The sequence below is a fragment of the Mesocricetus auratus genome, unplaced genomic scaffold (assembly GCF_017639785.1).
Source record: "Mesocricetus auratus isolate SY011 unplaced genomic scaffold, BCM_Maur_2.0 Super-Scaffold_100676, whole genome shotgun sequence".
In the NCBI taxonomy this organism is placed as follows: Eukaryota; Metazoa; Chordata; class Mammalia; order Rodentia; family Cricetidae; genus Mesocricetus; species Mesocricetus auratus.
In genome coordinates, this window is record NW_024429266.1 from 56,909,464 (window position 1) to 56,935,215 (window position 25,752).

Here is a 25,752-nt window from a genome sequence, read left to right on the forward strand (position 1 = left end):
CTTCCTGTGGCCCTGCCATCAAAGCACACAGATAGGCCATGGTAGTAGGCCACATTCACCCAGGGTATGGCAGGTATGGACCTGTGACTCTGTGACCTGGCTATAACCTGTCCATCAAGAGGCGTTGGAGCACACGTGGCCTGTGCTCTTGACAAGTGGGCACATCAAGGAAACCACTTCCGTCTCGGCATTGCTCCTCTGGGCAAAAGCAATGCTAATACTTTGGGGTTAGCAAGTAAAGGGGGTGCATGCTCCCCCCACATGCCACGATGGGGCATTAGCATTGCATTAGGTCGTCTAGGGGGACTCCTGTACAGGGTCCAGGGACTTCAGATAAATGCACCCCTGGGCAGAGACGGTCCCACAGAGTCAGACTTCAGCATGTGGGGCTCTTGAGGGGGAAAGGAGCCTTGGTCTGGAAGAAAGGGACTTTCCTTGAATGGAAGAGTGCCTGGTTAGCCAACTGCCTGGCAGGCTTGCCCATCTGTTCAGACTCCGCTCCTGCTCCATCTAAGGCCCCCCTCCTGGTAGCCGTCTATCCGAGGCTGCTGTTAGAACACACTGACTGTTAAAATGTAAGCTTAGCTGGGGAAGGACTGAGGAGTAGCAGTGTGGAGGGTGTGGTGTATCTGCTCAGACTATCTGGCACCGCTGTGGTAACTTCTGCAGGCCTCTAGACCTCCACTGCTGGCCCACAGCTGCTTCCTGCCTGGGAGCCTGTGTCACCTGTGAAATGTAACCAGCAGCAATTTTCCAGGCACACCAGCTTAGAGGAGCAGCAGCTCTCAACCTGTGGGTCACAACCATTGCCAAACACAGTACCAATGGTCTTAGGAACTGAGACGTCACTCAGTGGCAAAATTACAGTTATGAAGTAGCAACAAAAACAAATGTTTGGTTGGGAGTCCCTAAGACCATCGGAAACATGTGTTTTCTGATGGTCGTGACCCATGGGTCATGACCCCAGTTGAGAACCACTGTCCTAGAGAATATAGCTGATATATAGGCTGAGCATCTGTCCTAGGCAATGCTAGTTTATCTCCAAGGCCTGGAACTCTTGTCAACCAGGAGGGCCTTAAGGACAGGGCCTAGAAGGGGCTAATAGCCTTGCTAGTGTCTTCTCAAATTATCAGGCCTCACATGCATCTCTGAATGCCCCTCCCTCCCACTGTCCCCCTTTTATACTTGCTAGGTCCAAAGCATTAGCATTGCTCTTGTCCCTGACCTCCTCCACTATGCCATCTGCCTTGGGGAAGATGCTGGTCCTCCTTGTGCCTCAGTTTCCCTTTTGTGGAGTCTGCTGGGCAAGAAAGTCTGAACACTGGATGATCTCTAAGTCTCACCCTCCTGCACTGTGTGCTTGATCGGAAGCCAGCTACCCTACACACACACACACACACACACACACACACACACAGAGGCCTGGTTCAGGCTGTGCTGGCCAGTTTGGACTGACTCTTGTCTCTCTCTGGCAGTGATGAGGACAACAAGCCCCTGCAGGGCAGCCAGACATCCCTGGATGGCACCATCAAGCAGCAGGAGAGTGACGACAGCCTAGTGGATTACGGTGAAGGTGGCGAGGGCCAGTTCAACGAAGATGGCTCCTTTATCGGCCAGTACACAGTCAAAAAGGACAAGGAGGAAACAGAGGGCAATGAGAGCTCAGAGGCCACATCACCTGTCAATGCCATCTATTCTCTGGCCTGATGGAGCGCCCCAGGCACAGCACTGCTTTGCAAGTAGGAGGGGAGAAGGGGAGATAAGGCAACTGCAGACCTACCACAAAGCCACAGCCACCTTCAGGGACAAGGGCACAACATGGGGGTCTGCCAAGCTGTGAGGACCGGAGGCAACCCAGCTATCCACAACCCCCTCCCAGTGATGCCCCAACTCCCTTGGGTGTCACTAGACGGGAAAGCTAAAGCTATGCTCATTGGAGGGAGCCCTAGTTTCCTGCCCCATGTCATGGCCACCCTGAGCGGTCCACCACAATGGCCACCCTTGATCTCGGCACACACTCATCCATTTCCATTGCTTACAATCTTCTCCGTCTTTTTTTTTTTTTTTTTTTTTTTGCTTTGTACATCTTCTCCTGCCAACCCATTGTCTCCATTTTCTTTCACTTTTGAAAAAAAATGCCCCTGGAAAAAGAATAAGTGGGCTCTCCCCCAGGAAACAAAAAGATGGGCAAAAAGGATTGATCCATAACACGACGTGCAGAAAAGCTGTAGTATTCAAGCTGCCACTGGGCCAGTGTGTTTCCGAAGGATGCCTTTTGCCATATGCCTCCCCCACCCCCACCCCCCACCCATCTGCCTCGGCCTTGTCCATGCTGAGCTGGGCTTGGCTCCTTTCTGGAAAATGACAGTGTTTTTATTTTTTTGGCAGGGAAAGGGTGGGCAGGACTCCTTGCCACGTTCTGGTTTGGTTGGGAGTGGGGTTTACCTCTTGCTCCTCGTTCTAACTCTGCCCCTGCTGCCAGAGAGTCTGAGAGTGAGCTGCACAGAAGATGAGAATGAAGAATGGGTACTGACGAGAAGGACTCTGGAGACTGAGCCCCATGCAGAAACAAGTGAGAATTGTTTCTGGGTAACGGAGCAACCCTCTGGAGGAAAGAGAAAGAGAGAGAGCTGGGATTGGACTTCTTTTGTCTCTGGCAGTGAAACCAGAGTGGAGGAGAGAGGGCCACAGCTGCCCACCAGTCAGGGTCTACGCTGCTACGCTCTGAGTGTTGGGTCCCTGTGATACAAGAGCATGACTGGTGTATCTGGGGGAAATGATACTGCTCCCCCTCCCATCCTCTCCTTGCTCAATTGTGTCTGACATTGACTTGTGTTTGACATGGTATATGAATGGGGACCTGCTGCCCCCAGACTGAGCCTATCTGTCCTTTCATTAGGGTACACGTACATATCAGGGGACCATGAGGTGCACCGTACTGGCAGTGCTGTGATGCCCCTGCCTGGAAGGACCCAAAGCTCTTCGTATGCCTTATGCAGCTCTCATCTAACCCCGCAGTTCGCAGATCCCTACCCCTACTCTGCAAGCCTCGATGCCTCCAGTGATGTATGTCCCGGGACCAGGGCAGCCTATGCAAGTGTCCCCTTGGGACCAGAAGCAGCCACTCCACACATGGCCCTTACTCACCCCCACTCCACCCACTCCCGCCACTGCCCTAACGGAGACACTTGCAGGCTTGCGGTTCTCAGCCTGAAGGTGCTGCCTTCATCCCTCACCTAATCCACTTCTGAAACCAAAGGTACCTTGCCTCAGCGACACAGAGATGAGAGATCTTGAGCCAGAGGGGCACCCTGTAGCTGTGTCTGCAGTCTGAGGCAGTTGTGGGAGGGCAAGGTCAACCGCTGCGAATGGATCGCCTGCCATTGGCATGGTCTCCAGCTTGAGCTACTAGTCAGGGGCCTAGGCAGGACCAGGGCTGTGCCCTTCAGAGACTTTCCAAAAGCATCATTTGCCATATGTTTAAGCCGCAGAGGTATTAACAATGCTTGCATCACTCGATAAGCATCCGGTTGAAGGTCAAGCCCATAGGCACACACTCTGTGCAGGTAAGAAACCATATCCCAGAGATGAACCAATAATGTTTGAACCCGAGAGCGCTGGCCCAACCCATGGCCGGCACTGCTGCCTGGAGGCCCAAGGGATGGCTCTCTGGTAAAAGGGGACAGGGTAAACAGCAGAAGGCCAGGGATGGGGGTGTGCTCAGGGTCCCCTTCCCTGGCTCTAGTCTAGCACTTCTTGAATGCAGCTGAGCATGACTGCAGCATAGGTCACCTTTCCAGGAGGGAAGGTTGAGGAAATGTGCCTGTTAGCTGAAGTGAATGATCACCCTTTCCAGAAAACTCTTTGGATCTGAGCAGAGTGGCCAGTTTCTCAGACCTCATTCATAGGTCACCATCAGCTAGTGAACTTACTGCACCAACAACAGGCTTTTAGAGGAAGGGATTCTTAGATGTCACCATAGCTATCTCCCTGCCACAGACAGCCTGGAGAAGGCTGCTTTGGTCTTCAGGGTCTGGGGGGAGACGTGAACCCTTAGGCTGTCTTTGTGCCTCATTCTAAGTTGTGTCACTCAGCACCATCCTCCTCTGTATATAGGGAAGGTTAGGAACCCTTCTCTCCAGCTGTTGTTTCGTGGGAACTGATAACTGCCCCAATCGCCACTGATCACAGCTCTCCCCGCAGGGACACATCTGGGCTGGAGAACCAGCACCTGGTCTGGCAGGTGCCCCCAGACCAGGCACAGCGGTGTGATGTTGCAAGGTGGAGGAGGCAGCTTCTTCTAGGGAGGGGAGAGGCCACTTTCCACACAGCCTGCCAGAGTGTAGCCCAACTCAGCAGGAGAGCAGTATTGCCCCTCCCTGCACCTGGATCTCAAGCAGCCGTCCCAAAGCAATGCTAGTATTTCATCTTTCTGGTGGGGACAGGAAAAGGGTGTGGGTCACCTTGCAGCGATTCTGGGTGTTTATCAAATGCTTCTTGAGTCTGGGCCAAGGCTTGAGCCCTAATACCATGTTAACGAGTGAGGTCAGATGTGGCCCCTGCCTGCACAGGGCTGATATTACTGGAAATGAGCAGATGAGTTACAGGGACACGGTGACCATTCAGTTGGAAGCATGGTGCCCTTGTTTGCTTAGAGGCTTCCAAGGGGGAACTTGGTCCATTGGGCCCAGCAGATTGGGCAGAACATGGCAGTCTAGATGGGCAGGGTTCATCAGCCAGTGCTGTGCTTCTGTAGGGTGTCTGCCTCCCCCATTTAGCCCCTCTTTGAATATTCCTGTGCAGAGGGAAATTAGATGTGCAGGTCTGGATCAGCTGCCCCCCACCCTGCCTAGGGTATGGTAAACAGGACTCATGGTCTCTGCTTGTGGACACTAGAGGGAAACCCAGACTGGCTCCTGCCCTTGACTATTTCCTCTGCCCCCAGAGGTCTGGCTAGGAATGATCACTGGGCCTAGAGTCAGCCAGTGACTCGGCTCACCTCACAAAGGGAATAAGAGGGCATGTTCCCGATTTCCCTGAACACAGTCAGCATTGAGAAGGGAATAGAAACATCCATGGGTATTTGTAGAGTTTCTGGACAACCTCCCCACCCACCACACACCTGTGCATACACACACGCACACAGCAGATCCGTGTCCTATTGCAGAGCAGCGCTTCCAGTAGGGAACAGTCTGGATCGTGACATCATCTTGCAGGATGTGAGTCCATATCTGGTTCACAGGAGATGAGTTACTAAGACCTGGGGGAGGGGGGCACTTTGGGAAGGGATGGAGGGGGAGGGGGGACTTTGAGAGGGAAGAGGTTCTCCGGAGTGGGCCTTATTTTGTGATTCCTGTGGACAGAGTGTAGAGAAGATATCTGAAGGAGAGACAAACAGACCTCCACGTTTCCTGCCTCCCTTTCCTTGGGAGCCTCTGGTTAAGCCAGGCTGTCCAAGAGCCTCCCCAGCATGAGGAGGAAAGCAAGGTTTTTTTTGTTTGTTTGGTTTTTTTTTTTTTTTTGCTATTTATGAGGCTGTTTCATTGTCCCTCTACAGAGGTGAAACATCCTGGTCCCTCCATGGTCTAGGACTGAGGCCAAGACTCACTTCTCAGTGGGAGGGTGGCCGGTCTCTCGGATGCCACCCCAGAGCCCATCCCTCACTTCTTTCATATTGTGGTGGGGTGTCCTCCAACCAAGTCCAACAAGCCTCCGTCCAGTGCAAGCCAGTGACCAGGATTAGGTCCACCCAGATAGGCCACGGGGCTCCCTTTTTACCGAAGCAGAAGTCCTCATGTGATTTCACCAGATAGCTTAGGAATTCTATGTAGGCTGTCCCCAAGTCAAAACAAGAAGTCTCGAGCCAGCCACAGAGACTGCGGAGTGTCAGGAGCTTCAGTGCCCTGGGGGACACAGGTGGGCTGGGCAGAGCTTCCGGTCAACTCCGTGGCCAAATGCCTTTTAATACTAATGTGCTGATAACAGCAGCTGCTGCCATGAGAAAGGAGATGGAGATGAAGCAGGTCCAAGGGTTTCCCCATGTGAAGGAACCTCGGAGCTGATCTAATTGAAATGACTCATTGTACAGACAGGGAAATGACGGTGCAGGGAGGAAAGCTGGTCAGTCAGGGTACTATTAGGACTTGAACTTGGGCCTTCTGACTCCGTGTCCAGCACTCCTTCACCCCACCACAGCTGCCTCAGCAGGTGTTGCTCCTCACCCCTCCACGTCTCTCTACCATCACATTCATGCCCCCAGACCCTCCAGGTGAACAACAAAAAGGCTTCTCCTGAGGCCGAGACCGGACAGTCTGTGATAGCCCATGGCTAACTGGGCCAGGGAGTTACAGACAGCCCAAGACCAGGGGTGGAATGATGAGCTCATAGGTGTTTGTTACTGTGGCCTCAGAATGGTGTCTCTTGCTTCATCACACACCAGGGCTCCAGCATGCTGTATTCCTCAGAAGTGAAGGCAGGGAGAGGGCGTCCGTCCATTCTGCCCTTGACCACAGAGTCTGCAGGTGCTGAGGGGTAGCGGGGCCCAGGCAAGTTTACCACCCTGGGATCTGCCAAGCTGGAGTTCAGCAGATGTAAAGACTTCCATGAAGCAATAAACACAAAAGTCTGGGAGTAGATATCCAGAATTTTGTGCACTCCTGTTTGTATTTTTTTTTCAAAATTGTTGCAGATCAGATGACCCTGATCTGCTTGCTCCTCTGAGTCTCAGATGTGATGTCCTCAGTCAGTGTTTCCCCTCTGCCCGGCTTCCCAGCTCTTTGCCAACTTCTTCTGAGCTAATTACCAGTCACCTGTCACATGCCGCTATCTGTCCTGGTTCCCCCACCACCACCTCAACCATGCTGGATCCTGGAGGCCCTCTTCCCCTGCCCGCAACCGCATACACATCTCTCCCTTCCAACATGGTTTTCCCTGTGTCTCCATCCGGCCCCACGTTCCTACGCACACGAGTTGGTCTAATCGTTTCCCCATTGGTTACACATTTAACTCTCCATGGCAGGCTCATGTCAATCCCTCTCACATCATGTTCCTCCCTTCTTGTGAGTTATTTGTCATTAACCAACTTTGTCAGCGACAGATGTGTATCTGAGGGTGTCATGCACGACCTTCAGCAGGGACTTCTGGGCCATGGAGGACTGTCTAATACATGGACTTATAAACTGACTGCATGAGCAATGAAAAGGCCAAATTATTCAGATTTTTTTTGGAATCACTGAAAAAAAAAACCTGATTTCTTTTGTATAGAGAACACTAAACGTATAATAAAAGTTGTTCAAAATGGGTGTTGGCCCTGTGATTTGTTTCTTTTGTTTGACCATTGCCAAAGACGATGCCAGAAGATTAATGCCAGAAGTGAATCTAAGGGTTAGGCATGGTGACACGTGCAAATAATCCCAGAACTCAAGAGGCTGAAGCAGGAAGCTCAAGGATTTGAGCTAGATATTAAGTTCAAGGTCAACCTGGTCTATATAGCAAGAGCCTTCGAACAACAGCAGCAACAAAGAGGGCCCAAAGGGTTTTCCATAGGCACCGGGCAGCATTGTCTGTTGTGGAATTCTGCCATTCGAACCCCCATCTAGAAGCTAGACTTTATTTAGAGAACTCAGTTGTGCAGCTGTGTGTTTTAAACATAGAGTGACTGAGTGGAATGTGTGTGGTCAAGGAGACACCTTCTGGTTAGGTACAGCCGTGTGCACACACCGCCTAGAAGGCATGGAAGCTGGGGTGAGGAGAGGAATTGGCAATGGCACCCTGTCCCCAATCCCTGCTCCTCCTGTACTCTGCGTGTGGGGAGACACTAGCATGTCCCCTTTTGTCCTTAGCCTGGTGTGAGCAGCTGGCAGAATGAAGAAAGAGAGATGATAGTTCATAGGTAGAAGTGGGAAACAAAGGCAAAAGGACCCCTACAAAATGTAGACCCAACTCCACTGAGCAAAGAATCAGCAAGGAACCCTCAGCCCCTGAGAGGCCTCACAGTGGACCACTGCCTTGAGGGGGCCACTGTTTCACTAGATTAAGTGGGACTCTTTTTTCTAGGTGGGCCTCCTCTTGAACTGTTAGGTAACTCACTGGCTTGTCACACAGTACCTCTGAACCTTCTTGTCACTCTCTGAAACTGATTCCTTACATCCGTTTGCTTCTGTCTCACCCTTGCTTCAAGCTGATAGGGTCCTGGGAGAAGGGCTCACAGCACAAACTATGACCCAAAACTCTGCTTGTAACTTCCCTCCCCTCCCCACCTCCACTTCTGACCTTGTACACTTAATTCCAGACCCCTGCCTCTTTCTAGGTTCCTCTGAATGCTTTTCTTGTTACACCTTCTAGACTAGTCCTCCTTGAAGGCAGCTGGAGTCATTGTTCTAGACTCCCAATCTCTCTCTCTCTCTCTCTCTCTCTCTCTCTCTCTCTCTCTCTCTCTCTCTCTCTCTCTCTCTCTCTCTCTCTCTCTCTCATTCATACACACACACACACACACACACACACACACACACACACAGGGTCTCACTATTGCTCAGGCAATCCTCCTGTCTCAGCTTCCAGGACAGTTGAGACTACCTTATGCTCTATTTTATCCAGCTTCACATATCTTCAGCCATCAGCTCAAGTGACAGCATCCCAACGGGTCTTCCCTGACAGCTCTGTGTTCAGGGGTCCAGATCCCCTCGCTGTTGCCTCCTTAGCATTTACTTTATGCATCATGGGGTTTGATGTGTGAGATTGTCTATTTCTTTGACTAAACTGTGACTACCCTGAGTGCAGGAGACTTTTTTGTTTCCCACCTCTGCTTCCAGACACCAGTGCCTGGCACTGGACTAAACGAGGGAGTTGGTTGACTGCGTGAGACTGCCATTCCTTTGAAAGAAGTAGCTGGGTAAATTCAAACATCTGTTTTCTTCTCTGCCAGTATTGGGTTGATGAATATTGAACAAGCATTGCCATTTCAGGATGGACCTCAAGGTGTGGGGGTCCACTGGCCAATGTGTAAAGTCATCCAAGGAGACAGAAATGAAGAGATGAAGGGCTCATCCTATTTGAAGAAAACCAACCTCCATCCCACGGAGGCCAGACAAAGCACCTGCCTCCCTTCAGAACCCTGGGGACCCCTGAATATGCCATCCTTCATCCCTGTCTCTGGAAGCCAGTGCCTCCCAGCCCATTAGAAATGCTAATCTCCAGCTTGGAGTTGGTTTAACAGACCCAGTAGGGAGGAGACAAGCCATCTTCGGATGTTTATTAAGAGCAAAGTCTGTACCAGCCATTTCCCAGCTGCCCCCAATAGTGCAATCAGGGAATTCATTCTGTCCCCACGGCTCAGCAGTATATTACATGCAGAAATGCAGGCACAGCCACTGCAAAACCCCCTCCCCCATACACACAACTTAACGCATCAGGGCCCATTTGTTTGATGTCAGTTCCTGCTGGAATAAGCACTAGGCAGTGGGCCTCACAGCAATTTGGAGCCACAGCTGCGGCCCAATAGCCCAGCCCCAACCCTTTTCTCCATCCCTACCCCATAATTTGCTACTGATTTGTCTAGACCCCAACATAGAGAAGCAGGGCACGATTGGCCCAGACTCAGTACACATGGAGCATGATTCCTGGATTGGGCTTATTAGGAATTCACCACGATGAACTCAAGCAGGCATCCTAACTGCAGAGAGCCAGCGGCAGCAGAGAATGGGCTGACTTCACTCTAAGATTCCCAGTATGGATTTAAAAGTTCCCAGGATGACTGAGAGCTAACAAATAGCAGCTCTCTCTCTCTCTCTCTCTCTCTCTCTCTCTCTCTCTCTCTCTCTCTCTCTCTCTCTCTCTCTCTCTCTCGTGTGTGTGTGTGTGTGTGTGTTGATGGTCATCCTGTTTAATAGAAGAGAGATTAGAGACTTCTAGGCAGTCTAAGAGGGAGCATTGAAATAGTTGAGACAGGCAGAGGAAAGATCAAAGCAATGCTGTCTACGAGTGGTTCCCAGCCCAAGGCATACCAGAATCTCTTGGGAACTGAGAGACACTAAAAATTCCCAAGTCTAGTGTATCAGAAGTTCTGGTATATGCTATAAAAACCTTCCCAGTGCAGGTGATACCAGCTGCTGCTTGAGGGAGATGGAAAAGTGAGAAACCACCACCTCTCATGCCCTCCGCACAGACAGCCATCCTACTCTATTCATGAATTTGCTTTGAGTAGGTAGAAGTTTTAGCACAATTGGTGAATTAGACATCCAGAAAAAAAGGAAGATTGAGAAGAGGGAGTCTGGGTTGGAGTCCTCAAGAGTGACCAGAAAATGTGGGAGAGCCTTTGACTTTCTGCAGCCATGAAACTTGCGAAGAACTAAGCCATTTATAATACTAATGGTGAAAAGGCAAGAGGGTACCAGATGGCCTTTGGGTGACAGTACAGTCACATTAAGAAAAAGAGAACCAATAATGCTGACAGCTACCACTGTGATGTGCACTTTATGTAAATGTCCCTATTCTTTTGCTTTCTCGCAGGGCTGGAGATCAAAATCGGGGCCTTTCCCATGAAGCAAGCACTCTAACACTAAACTATATCCTTAACCCTAAATGATCTCTTTTAACCTTCCCACAGCCCTTTGAGGCAGCAGCTATATCCTATTACACATAAGAAAACTGATTCCAAACAGCAGGATGGTGCATACCCAAGGTAAAGGACAATGCCAGAAGTAGGTGCCAGGCCAGGCTACTTACATACCCTGCTTGCACTACTACACTGGGGGTATGAATGGGCATCTGATGAATCCTCCTGAAACGTACAGTTCAAGGGCATTGTTCCAGGGCAGCCCCTGCAAACCTCTCAATATGCCGCAGCAATAGTCTACCCTTCTTCACCCTGCAGTGGCAAAGGTGCCCCAGAGAAGTCCTGGGCAGTAACCAACAAGAGCAGGGAAGCAATAGAGTCCTGTCCTTCTCTAAGCTCTCATGAACCCCAGTAAGAGCTGAGATCCTGCAGATAGATCGGGCTCTGACTGTGTGGCCACTGGTAAGTTACTTACCCTGTCTTTGGCTGACTTTTCTTATTCCTGAAACTGGGGCAGCCTTTGTAACTACAGCTGTTGTGAGAGTCAGGACAGTTAAGATGGGACTCCAAGAACAATGTGCAATTATACTTTTCCCTCTCTCCTGCTAAAATACAAGTCCTTCCTAGCATGAGCTCTGCCTTTAGAAGCCCCCCACCCCTTTTGGCATGCTCAAATCTAATCGTCCACAAGGAGAACTCTCTTGCTTCCTGCTTCCCTTGACTTCCTTGACTTTCAGCACAGACTCCAGGGTGCTACAGTAATTCATCTCTTCCATGCCTAGCCAGGCTGGAAATCCCTGGAGAGCACGGCCAGTGCCCCGTGCCTCCTATGCCTCTGTGCTTCCCAACCTATTCCTCACTAGGTACACGGGATGATCCATACAGTCATGTTGACTGATCTTTGAGACCAGTGGTCCCCAAAGCTACCAGGTGCTGTTGGTGTTTAAAGCTGTCAGCCATAACCATACTTACCGCCTGGGTGGTTTAGTCATTGTGGTTTGGGGAACGAGTATGAGGAAGGGTTTGGGCAGTAGCTGCCTTTCTAAAATTTAGCAATTCCAGTGGGGTGGGAACAGTGATGATTGCCGGGAGGTGAAGACTTGTCCCGCTGCCCCATTAATTAACTTTCCTGAAGTTCCCCAAGCACCTTGTCTCTCTCTCATCCAGTCCTTGGAACCCACACTCATTTATCTAAAAACACAATCATTTTCACATCTCCTTCCCACTCTTTCCGGTGCTGGTCTGGCTGTGTAGTTACTGAAGGGACACTATCGCACTAGCGTGTGTGGCTCTGGCAGGCCTTGCCTTCCTCCCCCGTCCCCCATGCCTTGCTAAAAACAGTTAGATTGCATTCTTAAAGCTAGCCCCCAAGACCTACTCCCTTATTGAGCCGATTTCTCCTCCCGAGACTGACTACCAAGGCTCAGCTATCAAAGTACTGAAGTCCAGCAATCAGAAGCCCCTTTGGCTCCCCTGGTTAACATGCCCAATTTAAATTAAACTCCCCACCTTAACACAGGGTTCCCACTTTTATCTTTATAAACAGCCATTTGCCTGTGGGCCATGTCTGTATCCTCTCTATCCAGAGGCAGTTCTTTGTCCCTCTGGGGCAAACATCCCTTACCCCTCTCCCTTGCTCCTTTTCTCCCTTCTCTCTTGTCCCCTCCCCCTTCTACCTCTTCCTCTATCTCCTGTCTTTGTCCGTTATCCATACCCTTTGTCCCTCTGGAGCAAATAAATCTCCTTTGTGCTGAGAACTTGGTCTTGCAGTGTCTTGAGCCGACTTCAGGGTTCCCTACAGATAGAGCCCACATGACTAAAGGGTGTATGACTAGATGACTTGTCCTGCAGTCAGTTACCTGGGACAAATAGAAGGCCTGGGTTTATTCTAGGTAACTGACCACAGGGCAGGACTCAGCCAGCATTCTTTCTAAAGGGTTTTACAACACTGGCTTTGATGGACTTAGAATAGTTACTTACTCCCCTGGCCCATTTTACACTGAGTCTTAGAACCTAATTCTCAAGCTGGGAGCTACTTACCAACCATGGGCACGGGGTTGAAGGTTCCTCCCATCTAATCTTGGGGAAGAAGACTGGCAAAGACCATTGTCAATTCAATCAGTCATGCCTACATAAGAGTTCAAGGTCAGCCTGAGCTATATAGTAAATGCCCATTTTAAATAGCCAGAAGAGCTGGAGGCTAACCAGTGCCAAACTACCAGGTCCCAGCACAACATCAGTGAATGACAAAACCAAAGTCCTTCTGAGCCATAGCCTCAGGCTCTTTCCTTAGTTTTCTGTGGGGCCATGCCTGGTACAGCCAGGTAGTCAAAGCTGACTGGACTAAACCAGAACAGTGCCTCAGAGTAACACAGCATGGGCATTCTTCTCTCCCCATACCCACCCCTTTCCACTTCCAACTCTCCAGCCCCTTCTAGAGCCATCAGATGGCTCTCGGGGGGTCCATCAGTGGCTTTTAACTGAACCCCCAGCTTTCATCCTATTAGTGAGCCGGGAGTAATTATGACTTCATTAGCCAAATAGGTTTTTGGTTCAGAGACTCTCTCCACAAAAGCAACACATACACTGGGCTTCCTTGCTTCGAAGCCTGTCCCCCAGGGCCTCCAGCTAACAATGCAGGCGGCTTGGGAGAATCTGGCAGGAAAGGGGGAAGAGGCCAGGATGCTGGCCAATTAGAAAGAGCCTTCCCCCCCCCCCCTCCACCGTGACACATCTGTCATTTACCCCTGAAGAGGCTTGACAGAGAGGAATGGCACTCAGCAAATGAGGGGCATGATCTCTTACATCTGTCTGCTGCTCCTTGCCCTCTGGCCTGGCTCACCCTCTCAGTCGTGGACATAAGCAATAGCTGGTTCACTGCCCGGATGGACAGGCAGTCTGCTTGGCTAAGGTCTCTCCCAATTCCCAGCACCATTAAGCGTCTCGGGCACCCTTGGCGTTCTTGCCCCCATCTCCTATTCTATACTTCAACTGCTGTAGTTCTTAGGGCAAGAAATCTCTAGGGCAAATGACAAGGACAAAGTGATGACAGACCACTAAGCTGGAGGACCTCTAGTCAGTCCTCTGCCACCGGATCAGACCGGTCCCTGACACCTGGGGGAAAACTCGACAGCTCTCACGGCACATATCTGTCTCACACCTAAGCATCAGGAAGTGCTTTCTTAGCAGCTAAGTTAATTCTAAATTGCATTAGAACTATCCACACAAGAAAGTGCTTATCATCATTCTCTTTTCCTGTACCTTTAATAGATTTAAGCTCACAGAGCCCATCCCTCCTGCCTCGCAGCGGCACCCAGCCAACCACCCCTCTCTGGATCCTGCAGCAGTGCAACGCTGCTGTTCTTGCAGGCCAGTCCAACATCCTGGATGAAGTTGTTCTGGCTGCCCGCTCCCCTCACCCCCACCAAAAAATGCAGGTTCCCTGCAGACCCTCAGACACAAGCCCTTTTATCCACAAAGCTTCCAAGAGATCTGGCTGCCTCTTCTGGGGGCTTTGCAAATAACAGCTGGTGAGTTCTCATTCCTGCTGAGGGCCCCTCTGCCTGGGTCCTCTGTCGGCAAGATGCCATCTGCCGGGGCTGAGTCCAAAAGCAGAAAGATAGATGAGATGACCTCCAGACAGCCCTGTCACTTTCGAGACTCCAAGCTATTGGCAGTCTTGGCCCTGGCTCTGGCTCTAACCTGACCTCTGGTTCTGGCCCCAAGCCCGATGACTCAGACACCTCTGCCCTCCCTCCCCCGACTCCATCCATGAGCAGCCCAGAGGCTAGGCAGGAGAAGCCCTCCAAGGGAAGGGGGTCCCTGGAGGCCATCCCAGCTGTGCTTCCTCTGCCCCTCCCTCCCGCCCCTCCATGCTTGTGTTCCCTCAAAGCGACCATCCTTTTGTTAATTCTGCAATTTTCCAAAGTGCCAGGAGCCTCTCATCTGACAGCCACAGCATCTGTTCCTCACACTTCCCAGAAGGCTGGTGGGATCTGTGCCAGCCTCCCCACAGCTCCCCCAGCCTCACACTCCCTCCGTGTGAACCTGAATCCAGGCCCCCTGCTCACCTTGTCTTAGTAGCTGCCTCCGCAGCTCTCAACACACCCATGTCTGTGACTGGAGTCCCTCACCAAGCTCTCCTGACCAAGCTCGTGGGCACCTGTGCTGGGGCTTTAGGGGACCGAGGAAATAAACTCATTCCCCATTTGAGGTTCGCCCTGGACCCTAGCAGGAAGGGGAGCCACAGGGCACCAGGAAAGTCTCACAAACCGCCCTTTCCATTAGCCCTCCTTGCTCATCATCTTCCAACTGTTAAGTTCCAGGATAGTAGATAACCTATAGGGATCTGGCTGGCCCTGTCCCCTGCTGTGGCACAGAATATCTCGGACCAGCACTGGGGACATTTGGGGTCAGAAAATTGGACATAAAGGACTATCCTTGCAGTGGAGGGTGCTTAGCAGCATCCTGACTCTCACTCACTAAATGCCAACACACTCCCCCCACCCATACCCTCTCATGACAACCCCGAATGTCTCTAGACATTGCCAAATGTTCTCTGCTTGACAACTGCTGAAGCAAAAGAGATCTAATTCCTAAGTGTCAGTGACTGATACCCCCATAGTTTTGAATCTAGGCTCCAAATGACAGAGAAATGTCTTGACCCAAGGGTTAGCAAGCATTTTCTGTAATGGGCCAGGTAATAAATATTTCTGCTTTGCAGTCATACACCTTCCATTATAACTACTTATCAGGTGATAAATATTTCTGCTTTGCTGTCATACAACCTCCTTTGTAACTACTTATCGGCTAGTGTGGTGCAAAACAACATGTGAACAGGTGGCCATGAGCCAATCCACCTCACTTATGAGCACAAGATGTCACATGAATGCTATTTTCATTGTCGTGAAGTATTCTTTGATTTTTTTCACCATTTAAAAAAATTACAATACGTTCCTCACACAAGGACAATAACCCTGGTTTGAAAGACCTCAGAGATCTACGTCAGATCTTTTGGGGACTACCACCAAGCCAAGGATAGAGACTGAAGTGCTGAGGAGGCCTGGTGATGGGACCAGTATTACTTCCCCCCAATTCTTTTTGACCCAGGTCCTGTTTCTAGACCCACTGAACTCCTCAGGAACAACACACTTCCCATGTTCACTGTGAAATGAGTTCCTTGTTTAGAACTTATTCTTAACTCCCAAACTGGTAATAGAAGGGGTCCAAGCTGGGCTCAGCTTCCCCCGCAGTGCACTGCAGCTCTAAAAGGGAGCCTCTGTAAAGGATCCCTGAAATAAAATTGTGGTGTCCCCGCAGAAACAGTGAAGATGGAACAGATGAAAGTCAGCCGGCAGGTCAGGCAGTTTCCATGTCCAGTTCTCCATCAAGCTGTCTCCTTCCGTGTAGTGGCATCTTGCCTTGCCAGTGAACTTGTAGTAGTGGCCACACCCTTTGGGCATGATGCCACTACACTTCTGTTCATGTCCTGTATCTCCATCAAGCTCTCGCCTCTGAAATGTTCCATCTTTGTTAACTCTCAGTGTGACTTTAGTAGGCCAGATCAACCTTACTCTGTTCTTGCCCCTTATTTCTTTCTTTTCCTTTTTCTTGTTAACCTTTCTCTTTACTCGTCTCCTCTCCCACAGAGTATGCTGTGACCTTGTTTTCCAGGTCTCTGAACCTCAGTCTCCAGGGAGACAGTACTGCTCTGTGTCACTGGTAGCATCTCTACCACTCTCTTTGGTCTTTCTTTAACCAACATTCCCTTATCACCATCCTCCTCTCAATTTCCTCTTCTGCTTACATTCCCTCTTTTACTTTCTCTCTGTCATCCCAATAAAAATCAGTAATCTTACTGTTCTTTTTCTTTCTACTCACACCCATAACAGCTAACGCATTGCCACATACAGTAGTGCCTATGTCCCTTTACTCCCTAAAATGGTCAGCACTTCAAAGGGCATTGTTTTTTACAGTTGATTGCTACTCTATTTTCATGATGGAGCTACTCCTGGATAGTAGCTTTTGATGCAGACGTACTCTGCTCACTGGGAGAGATGGGATGAAGAACATCAGAGGAAAACAACCTTTTGGTTCTTCTATAACCCACTCCCTCATGAACACAGCAAACACCTCTGCTGAAAGAAGAAAAGTGACCCAATTTTTAAAAAGAAAATCAACCAATGATCTAACTCCCGATGGGCAAGTCCCAACACAAAAACACAAGTAATATGAAAAAACCAAGAGAACATGGCTCCTACAAAATCTAATGCCCCCCCCCCGTGAGAGTGACTTAGATGAAAGTCCAAAAAATTCAAAAGAATGATGATGAATATGTTCAAAGAAATGAAATAGGACATGAATAAACTCCCAAAAGAGTACAAACAGCTGAAAGAAATAAGGAAGTCAATGCAGGATATGAAAGTAGAAATCAATAGCAGGAGAGAAACACTGAGAGAAAAAACTGAAAAGATGCTGAAAATGAAATTTTCAATAAGTCCAATAAAAAGCACAGAGAAGGGTCTGACAAGATAGTTCAGTGGGTAAAGACATTTGCCACCAAACTTGATGACCTGAGTTCGATCTCCAGGACCTGCACAGTGAAAGGAGAGAGCTGACTCCTGTACTTGGACCTCTGACTTCCCCACACGCTCCATGATGCACCCTCACAATACAAAATAAATAATGCAGTTGAGCAGTGGTGATGAACACCTTTAATCTAAGCACTCAAGAGGCAGAGGACAGCAAATCTCTGTGAGTTTGAGGCCAGTCTAGGCCACAGAATGAATTCCAGGACAGGCTCCAAAGCTAACAGAGAAACCCTGCCTTGGAAAACCAAAATAAATAAATAAAGCAATAATTTACTTAAAATGCACTGGAAAGTGCCACCAACAGGATAGATCAAGGGGAGATAGAATATTGGGGCCTGAGGATGAGATAGAGGAATTCAGTCAAGGCAACGATATCTTTTTAACCTATGGATGGAAAAAGGCATATCTTTGGAATACCAGTAGAACAGAAAATCTGTGGATTATGGGCATAAAGAAAGAAAAGAATTCCATGCTAAAGGCATAGAAAATATTTTCAATATGATAGTCACAGAAAGTTTCCTAAATCTAAGGAAAGAGAGGCCCACCTGAGTAAAGAAACACGCAGAACACCAAATAAGCAGGGCCCAAAAGAAACTCCCTACATCATATTACAATTAAAGCACTAAATATACAGAGGGAGGAAGGTGTCTTGAGAACAGCAAGAGAGAAACACAACAGAAACTGATTTCTCAACAAAAACTTTAAGAGCCAGAAAGGTAAAGAACTATGTGTTCCAAGTTCCACAGCTGCAAACCTAGACTAAGATGATAACCAGAAAAACTATGTCATAATCTAAGGAGAAAGGAAAACATGTAATGATAAAAGCAGCCTGAAGAAGTTGATGACCACAAAAATAGCTCTACAGAGGATACCGGAAGGAATTCTTCAAACTAAAGAGAATTATAAACACATCAAATAGGCTTGGGGAGGGGAGATAGTTGAGCAGTAATTAAACGAGGGCTAGGAAAACACATAACACTACAAAATCAATGAAATGACAGGGATTAATGCATACCTTTCAATAACTCTGAATATCAATTCTCATTTTCCTAACTAAAGGCACAGAAAGAAGACTGAACTAAAAGATAAGATGCATCTATTTGTTGCCTCTGAGAAAAAATAAAAAGGAGTATTCCAAACAAATGAAAGTAGAAAACATGCAGGTGTCCCTCTTCTAATAGCTGACAAAACAGATTTCAAATCAAGGCAAGTTACAAGAGATGAAGAAGGTCATTGCATGCTGATTAGTTTATCAAAAGGACATCACCATTCATCAAACACAGATGGGTCTAAAATCCCAGATTAATCTCAACACAGTATTAATGAGTGACTTCAATACCCCATTCTCCCTAATAGACAGATCATCCTAACAACAACAAAAAAATTAAAGTTGAACAACATCATAGATCAAATGGACTTAACAGACATCTATAGAACATTCTATCCAACTATTGTGGGATATGCATTCTTTGCAGCCATGGAATTTCCTCAAAAAATGATTCCTGCCTTAGAACACAAAGCAAGTCTGAACAAATATAGAAAAATTCAAATAACCATTTGCATTCTATCTGGCATCAATGTGATTAACCTAGAAATCAATAGCAAAAAAAAGTACAGATAATTCAGACAAACTCATAAAGATTAGATAACCAACTATCAAATGATGAACAAGTCACTGATGAAATCAAGAAGGAAAAAACTCTCAGAATTGAATGAAAAATTAAGAAATAGCATACCAAAACATATGGAATATAATGAAAGCAATTCCAAGAGGGAAACTCATAGCTGTAAGTAACTATATTTACAAAATCAGAGAAGTCTCAAATAAATAACTTAGTAATTTATATTAGGGTTTGGGAAAAACAAGAACAAGACAAACTCAAAAGCAGTAGATATAAAGAAATAATTAAGGTCAGGAGCAGAAGTCAGTAAAACAAAAGAAAATGAAAAGAATCAACGAAATGGGGAGTGGGTTTTTTGTAAAGATAAACAAAATTGACAAGTCCTTAGTCAAACTAGCCAAGTGAAAGAGAAGACCCTGATAAATAAATTTGAGCTCAAAAATGAGACATCACAATAGATACAAGTGAAATTCAGATAATCTTAAGGACATACCTTAAAATATCGGCGAGGGGTGGGGGGGAGTGGGAGCTGGGAAGAAGAGAGGGGGTGAAGAGGAAGAGAGTTTGTCATGTGGGAACAGGAAGTTGAGTGGGTGGGGGTAGAATAGGGGGAAGAGGGAATCATAGGATAGAAGACAGATCAGGCACCAGAGTGACCTCGAGTGATCTAAAGGGATAACACCAATTGGCAAGCTAAGCAATAGTGGAGAGACCACCTCGAATGCCCATTCCTGATAATGAACTTGATGTGTATAACCATCCGGGAGCCTTCATCCTGTGACTGATGGAAGCAGAGGCAAACACACAATTAATCACTGAACTGAACCCAAGGAATCCAGTGACAGAGAGAGATGAGTGATGAGCAAATTGGCAAAGAATGGGCTGGCAAAACTAGCAGAGACAGCTGATCTGAACAGGAGAGAACTCTTGGACCCCAGAGTGACAGTGGGGAGGCCAGCATGGGACTTATCTGGACCCCCCAAATGTGAGTGTCAGTGAGAAGGCCTGGGCAACCTATGGGGCCCTGAGCTGTGGATCAGTGTCTATCCCTGGAATACAAACAGTCATCGTGTGCCTGTAGCACAAAGAGGGATGCTCTCTCAGCCTGGACTCTTAGGGGAGTGCCTGGACTGTACCCTGAGTGAAATGACAGACTCTAGATATCCCCTATGTGGAAGGAATTGGCAATAGGGTGGGAGAGGGGGGGGGGAAGGGGAGTGCGGGAGGAGGGGAGGGAGAGGGAACTGGGATTGACATGTAAAACAAGCTATTTAAAATTAAAATAAAAAATGATAAAAAATACAATAAAATAAAAATTTAATATATATATATATATTCTGATAAACTGGGAAATCGAAACATCCCTTGATTACTAAAAACCCTGAAGAGACTAGAAATGGAGGGGACATATTTCAACACAATAAAGGCACAATATCGGTGGAAAGCCTATAGCCAATATCATGCTAAATAGAAGAAAGCTCAAGACATTTCCCGCTAAGGTCATGGACAAACAAGGATGCCCCCTCTCCTCTCTCCACTCCTATTTGTATATAACTTTTAAGTCTTTAGCTGAGAAACGGGTTTAAAAAGCACACAAACAAGGAAAGAAGTCGAAGATTCTTATTTCTGGTTGTTGATTCTATGTATCATCAGAGACACTAAGGATGCCACCAGAAAACTCTAAGAGCTGATAAACACTTTTAGCAAAGTGGCGCTGTACAAAATTAACATACAAAAGACAATAGCTGTCTTAGTGTTCTATTGCTGTCAAGACACACTGTGACCAAGACAACTCGTATAAAGGAAAATATTTAATTGGTGCTTAGTCCATTATCCTCATGGCAGAGAGGCTTAGTCCATTATCCTCATGGCAGGCAGAAAGGCCGATGCTGGGGCAGTAGCTGAGAACTTTACAACCTGATTCAGGCAGAGAAACAGCCTGAGCCTGGAGGGGTGGGCTTTTTGAAACCTCAAAGCCCACTTCCAGGGAAACACCTCTTCCAACAAGTCCACACCTACTAAACCTCCTCAAACTATTTATCATGGGTGGGGGTAGGCAACTTAAGCATTCAAATACATGAGCCTGTGTGGGTCATTCTCATCCAAACCACCACAGTGTCTTCCTATGTCCACTTGCTGAAAAAGAAACCAAGGAAACAATCCCATTCACAGCAGCCTCAAAAATCAACCTAACCAAGAGTGTGAGAGAGCTCTACAATGACTACTTAAACACTGAAGAAGGAGACTGAGGAAGATAGTGGAGGATGGAAAGAACCACGCTCATAGTTTGAAAGAATTAATATTGTGAAATAATCATTCTACAAGAGCCGTCTTCAGATTCAGTGTAATCTCCATCAAAATTTCTGTGCCAGTCTTCAAAAAAAATTAATCCATGTGGAAGTACAAAAGACTTCGCATAGACAAGCAACCCTGAGCAAAAAGATGAATGAAAAAAGAATGAATCAAGGGACTGAACAGAGCCACAGTAACAAAGGTGCATGGCACTGTCCCAAGGGCAGACATACATGACAACTGGAATGGAGGACACAAGTCACACTGACCTTCCGTTGATTGTTTACAGAGATATCGAAAGCACACATTAGAGAGAAGGCAGCGTCCTCAACAAATGGTTCTGGGGACATTGGATAACTACATGCATAAGAATGACACTTGAGTTTAATCTCTCACTCAGCATGAAAAGCAACTCCAAATGGATCGAAGACCTTAAAGTAAGACCTGAAACTCCAGAACTGCTAGAGCAAGAAGCAAGGAAAACATTTCAAGACACGGGCATAGGTGTGGCATTCCCTGAAGAGTATCCCAGTCACTCAGAGAAAAGCCCAACCACCCACAAATGGTATGTCGTGAAATTCAAAAGCTTCTGACCAGCAAAAGAAACAGCTAATCAACTGAAGACAGCCTACAGAGTAGGAGAGACTTGCTGCCAGCCAGCCATCTGACTAACATCCAGACCTTACAAAGAACTAACTAAACAAACAAGAAACGAACAACCTAATTAACCAATGGGATAATGAGCTGAACACAAAGTTCTCAAAGGAAGAAATACAATGACCTATAAATAGTCTTTAGATGTTCAACATCCTTAACCGTCAGGGAAATCAAATCTACTTTGAGATTTCATCTTACCCCAGTGAAATGCAAATGACAGCAAATGCTGGGGAGGTTGTAGAGAAAGTGTAAGGTTAATGCACTGGTACAGCCACTGTGGAAATCAGCGTGGAGATTTCTCAAAAAAGTAAAAATAGAACTTCCGTATAACCCAGCTTTACTACTCTTGGGTATACGCAGGAAGGGCTCTATCCTACCACAGAGACATGCTTATTGATGTTGTATTCATAAAGCCAGGAAATGCAAACAGCTTAAATGTCTATCAACTGATGGATGAAAAGTGAAAATGTGGTACATACACACAGTGCAATTTTATTCAGCTATAAAGAAAGATGAAAATTACAAGAAAATGGTTGAAACTGGAAAATATTAAGAGAGGTAACCCAAATCCACCAAAACAGTGTTTTCCGTCCTACGTGGACCCTAGCCTCTGACTTTCTATACAAGTGATAGTGTGGGAATAAGCACGTGTGGAGCACAGAAAACTAGACAGGGGCCATGGGAGGAGGAAAGGTGCTTTGAAGGAGGAGGGGGCACATGCAATACAAAAGTGGAAGGAAGGGGACACAGGCGTGCAAAGGTTTATGCGGTGAGCGACACAGGGGGATGGACAAGAGGCTCAGTCAAACTAAGTATATGAACAAGCCATAGGAGATCTGGTATCTGATAAGCTAATCAAAGATAATTTTATGTGTGTGTGGTATGCACGGATGTACTCATATTTATATGTGAATGTGGGAATGTAGATGTGCTTTTGTGTGGAGGCCCAGAGTTCATGTTGGGTGTCTTCCTCAATTATTCTCCATTTTAAAAGGACTTTTAAATTAAATTTGTTCATTCATTTTTTAAATATTTTATAAGTGTGTGTGTGTGCCTGTGTGTATCTATGTGTGGGCACAACTTAATGGTGTCAATTCTCTTCTTCCACCATTCAGGTCCTAGGGATCAAACTCAGGTCATGTGGCTTGGCAGCAAGTACCATTACCCACTGATCCGTCTGTCTGGCCCCAGATCTCTACTCTTGCTGTTGAATCGGTGTCTATAGCTGAACATGGAGCTGGCCAGTTTCAACTAGTCCACCGAGGCAGCTTGCCGCCAAGACCCCGTCTCTGTCTCCCAAGTTCTGAGGTTACAGGTGCCCACAACACCTGCCTGGCATTTATGTGGCATTTGTAATTCTAGTCTTCATACTTGCATGGCAAGCACTTTATTTTCTGAACCGTCTCCCCAGTCCCCAAAATCAAATTAATTTAAAAAAACCACACAGTTTGAACAGAGGTACCCTGTGTGGGTGGATAAAGTTGACCAGAGGCGATAACTTATAAAATGAAAATGCTAATAAATAGCAGTGGTAGGCTACCATCCTACTACAAGTTGTTAGTCAAGGAATTCTCTGAGGCCGCTAAAATAGTACAGGTAATCGCTACAACTTCTGGTTGCCCGTCAGAACTAGATAGTAAGACCCTATTGCTGAAGCATTGTTTGTAGCACAACAAGAAATCAAGCTGAACTGGGCAGGGAACTTCCTCCCTGTTGACTAGCCAGAAGGTGCTGTGCATCTGCTGAGGGAAAATTGTCTTAGTTAGCTGTGGACCCTGTACGCAACAATGCCAACTGGCAAGCAAAGCGATCCCACTGTTGCTATAGTGGCAAGTCTGTTATGTGGGTTAACAACCACTTTCTGATTAGATCTGATGCCTGCTCCACAGGCGAAAACTCACATCTGCTATAATAAACACAGTCCAAAGCCCATGTCTGGGGAGGTTATAGGTCCTAACGTGGAAGCTACTACTGTTGTTTCCCTACATGGACATGAAGTATGCATAAAATTGCCAAAGAGAAAGTTCTAAGACTAAATGATGACTACCCAAGCATAGTGGGACATCTCTCTCACCCCTCCAAGGCTCAAAGAAGATTCTGGAAGAAGGCGAGGAAAGAATGTAAGAGTTGAAGGAATGGGGAGAAATGATGTGGGGCACTGACTTCCCAGTATGACATGACTGTGGTACTCTTGAGCTCACAGCATCTGTGATAACCCAATCTGCACAAGATTGGGCCCACCAACACCCTTTTACAGAGGGGGGATGAACTCATGGGACCCCACTCCTCCTTAAGAATTATACAGTAGCCGTGCGTTGGTGGCGCACGCCTTTAATCCCAACAGGGGGATCTCCGTGAGTTTGAGGCCAGCCTGGCCTACAGAGCGAGTTCCAGGACAGCCAGGACTGTTTCACAGAGAAACCCAGTTTTGAAAAACAAAACAACGAAACAACAAAAAAAGAATTTATACAGTAGTTAATGGTTGATGAGGTGGGAGGAGACACATTTCTTCATTAGCAGAGCCACTTATAAAATGCCCCTGTAAACAAACTCTTACCATGTGCCTGTAAACAACCCTAAAGAAACACATTGAATCATCACAAAAAAAATTTTTTTAAATAAAGTAGAAGAGAGGCTAGTTGAGAAGCGGAAGGAGATTAGCTGAAAGGGGTGATTAAACTCCATTATGTACATTGTGAAAATAACTAACAGAGACAATAAAGGTATTTTTTTTAAAAAAGAGCATTCAAAGGCTACCTGCCTACTTCAGGGTCACCACTGCCCCTAAACCTGTCCCCTCATCCCCACCCCGCCTGGAGAATATGCTTCTTGCCAGAACCAAAAGTTGCCTGTACCGGACCTGTCCCTCTCACATCTCAGTGTGGGGCAGAACTCAGGCAGGGTCCACCAGCACCATCCTAGTCCATCCTTGTCCCCACTGCTCTGCAACCCTGGCCTTGTCCCTGAACTTGGCTGCCTCCAGCTTCCTGGGGCCTGGATCCCTCTCCACTCCCGTTTCCCTGTCCTCTGCCAAATTGTTTCAAAAAAGAAAGAAAGAAAAAGAAGAACTCAGGGTTCTTTGAGCTAGTGGAGAGACCACATAAATGCGGGCATTATTAGCATCATTATCATTAAATATTAATAATGGCATTAGCATTGTCTATTATAAGCCTTATAAAGAAGCTTGGGGAGCCCAGGGTTGAAATGGCAAAGAGAATAATTAGGCCCCTCTGGGCCATAGACCCCTCCAGGCCCTTAAGTGAAATTAGGAAGGCAAATGCAAAGATAGAATATGGAGATTTCCTTTCTGGACCCCTGCTCAGGTCAATCTAACTCCTCCTGACACTACCTAAATCCTGCTCCCTACACAGGCCCCACGTCCAGGCTCCTGCCACGCCCATGCTCTATGCCAGAAAAGCATCACTGACATTCTCCTCGTCTATCCAGTCAGCTCCAGGAGGCGTTTCTCCTTATCCCACTGATGTTTTCATCAACCTCTGCCCACTCCTTCCTCGCCCTCTGACTGGTACCCTGAGCACTGTCTACTGTTCACCTAGTCAGCTTGTCCTACTGGATTTCTGCCATGTACCAGGAATCATACTAAGTAGAAGGATGAGGACTGGGTAAGATGACCTCTCTCTCCAGATACTGCATGACCAAGATAGCAGTAGATTAGCAATGGAAACTTTGGATAGCAGCTGACAATCCATGAAGTCCCTTTAGAAATTTACTGGTTAGCCCACATAGCCACTCAACCATCCTAAACAGAAGTAAAATCATTCCCACTTTACTGAGTGGATTATAGGGATGGAAACTGGAAATATACACCCACTGAGGGAGTGTTTGCCTAGCCTGTACAACTGGGTTCCATCCCCGGTACCAAATAAAATCAGACATGGTAGTTTGCGATTGTAATTCCAGCACTGGGAAGGAAGAGATAGGAGAATCACACCGTCAAAGTCATCCTAGGCCACGTACACTGTTCAAGGTTAGGCTCAACTGCTTAGTTTTTGTTTTTAATTTATTTATTTGCCTTTTT

General features: G+C 47.3%; 1 protein-coding gene across 1 annotated transcript in view; it reads left to right on the forward strand.

The window, feature by feature from the left end:
- The window catches only part of Nfasc (neurofascin), a 164,717-nt gene extending 157,416 nt beyond the window's left edge, over positions 1-7,301 (forward strand). Inside the window, 1 exon segment of the mRNA XM_040738665.1 lies at positions 1,476-7,301. Coding sequence (XP_040594599.1) covers positions 1,476-1,707 — 232 coding nt within the window. The 3' untranslated portion in view covers positions 1,708-7,301.
- Positions 7,302-25,752: the final 18,451 nt, after the last annotated feature.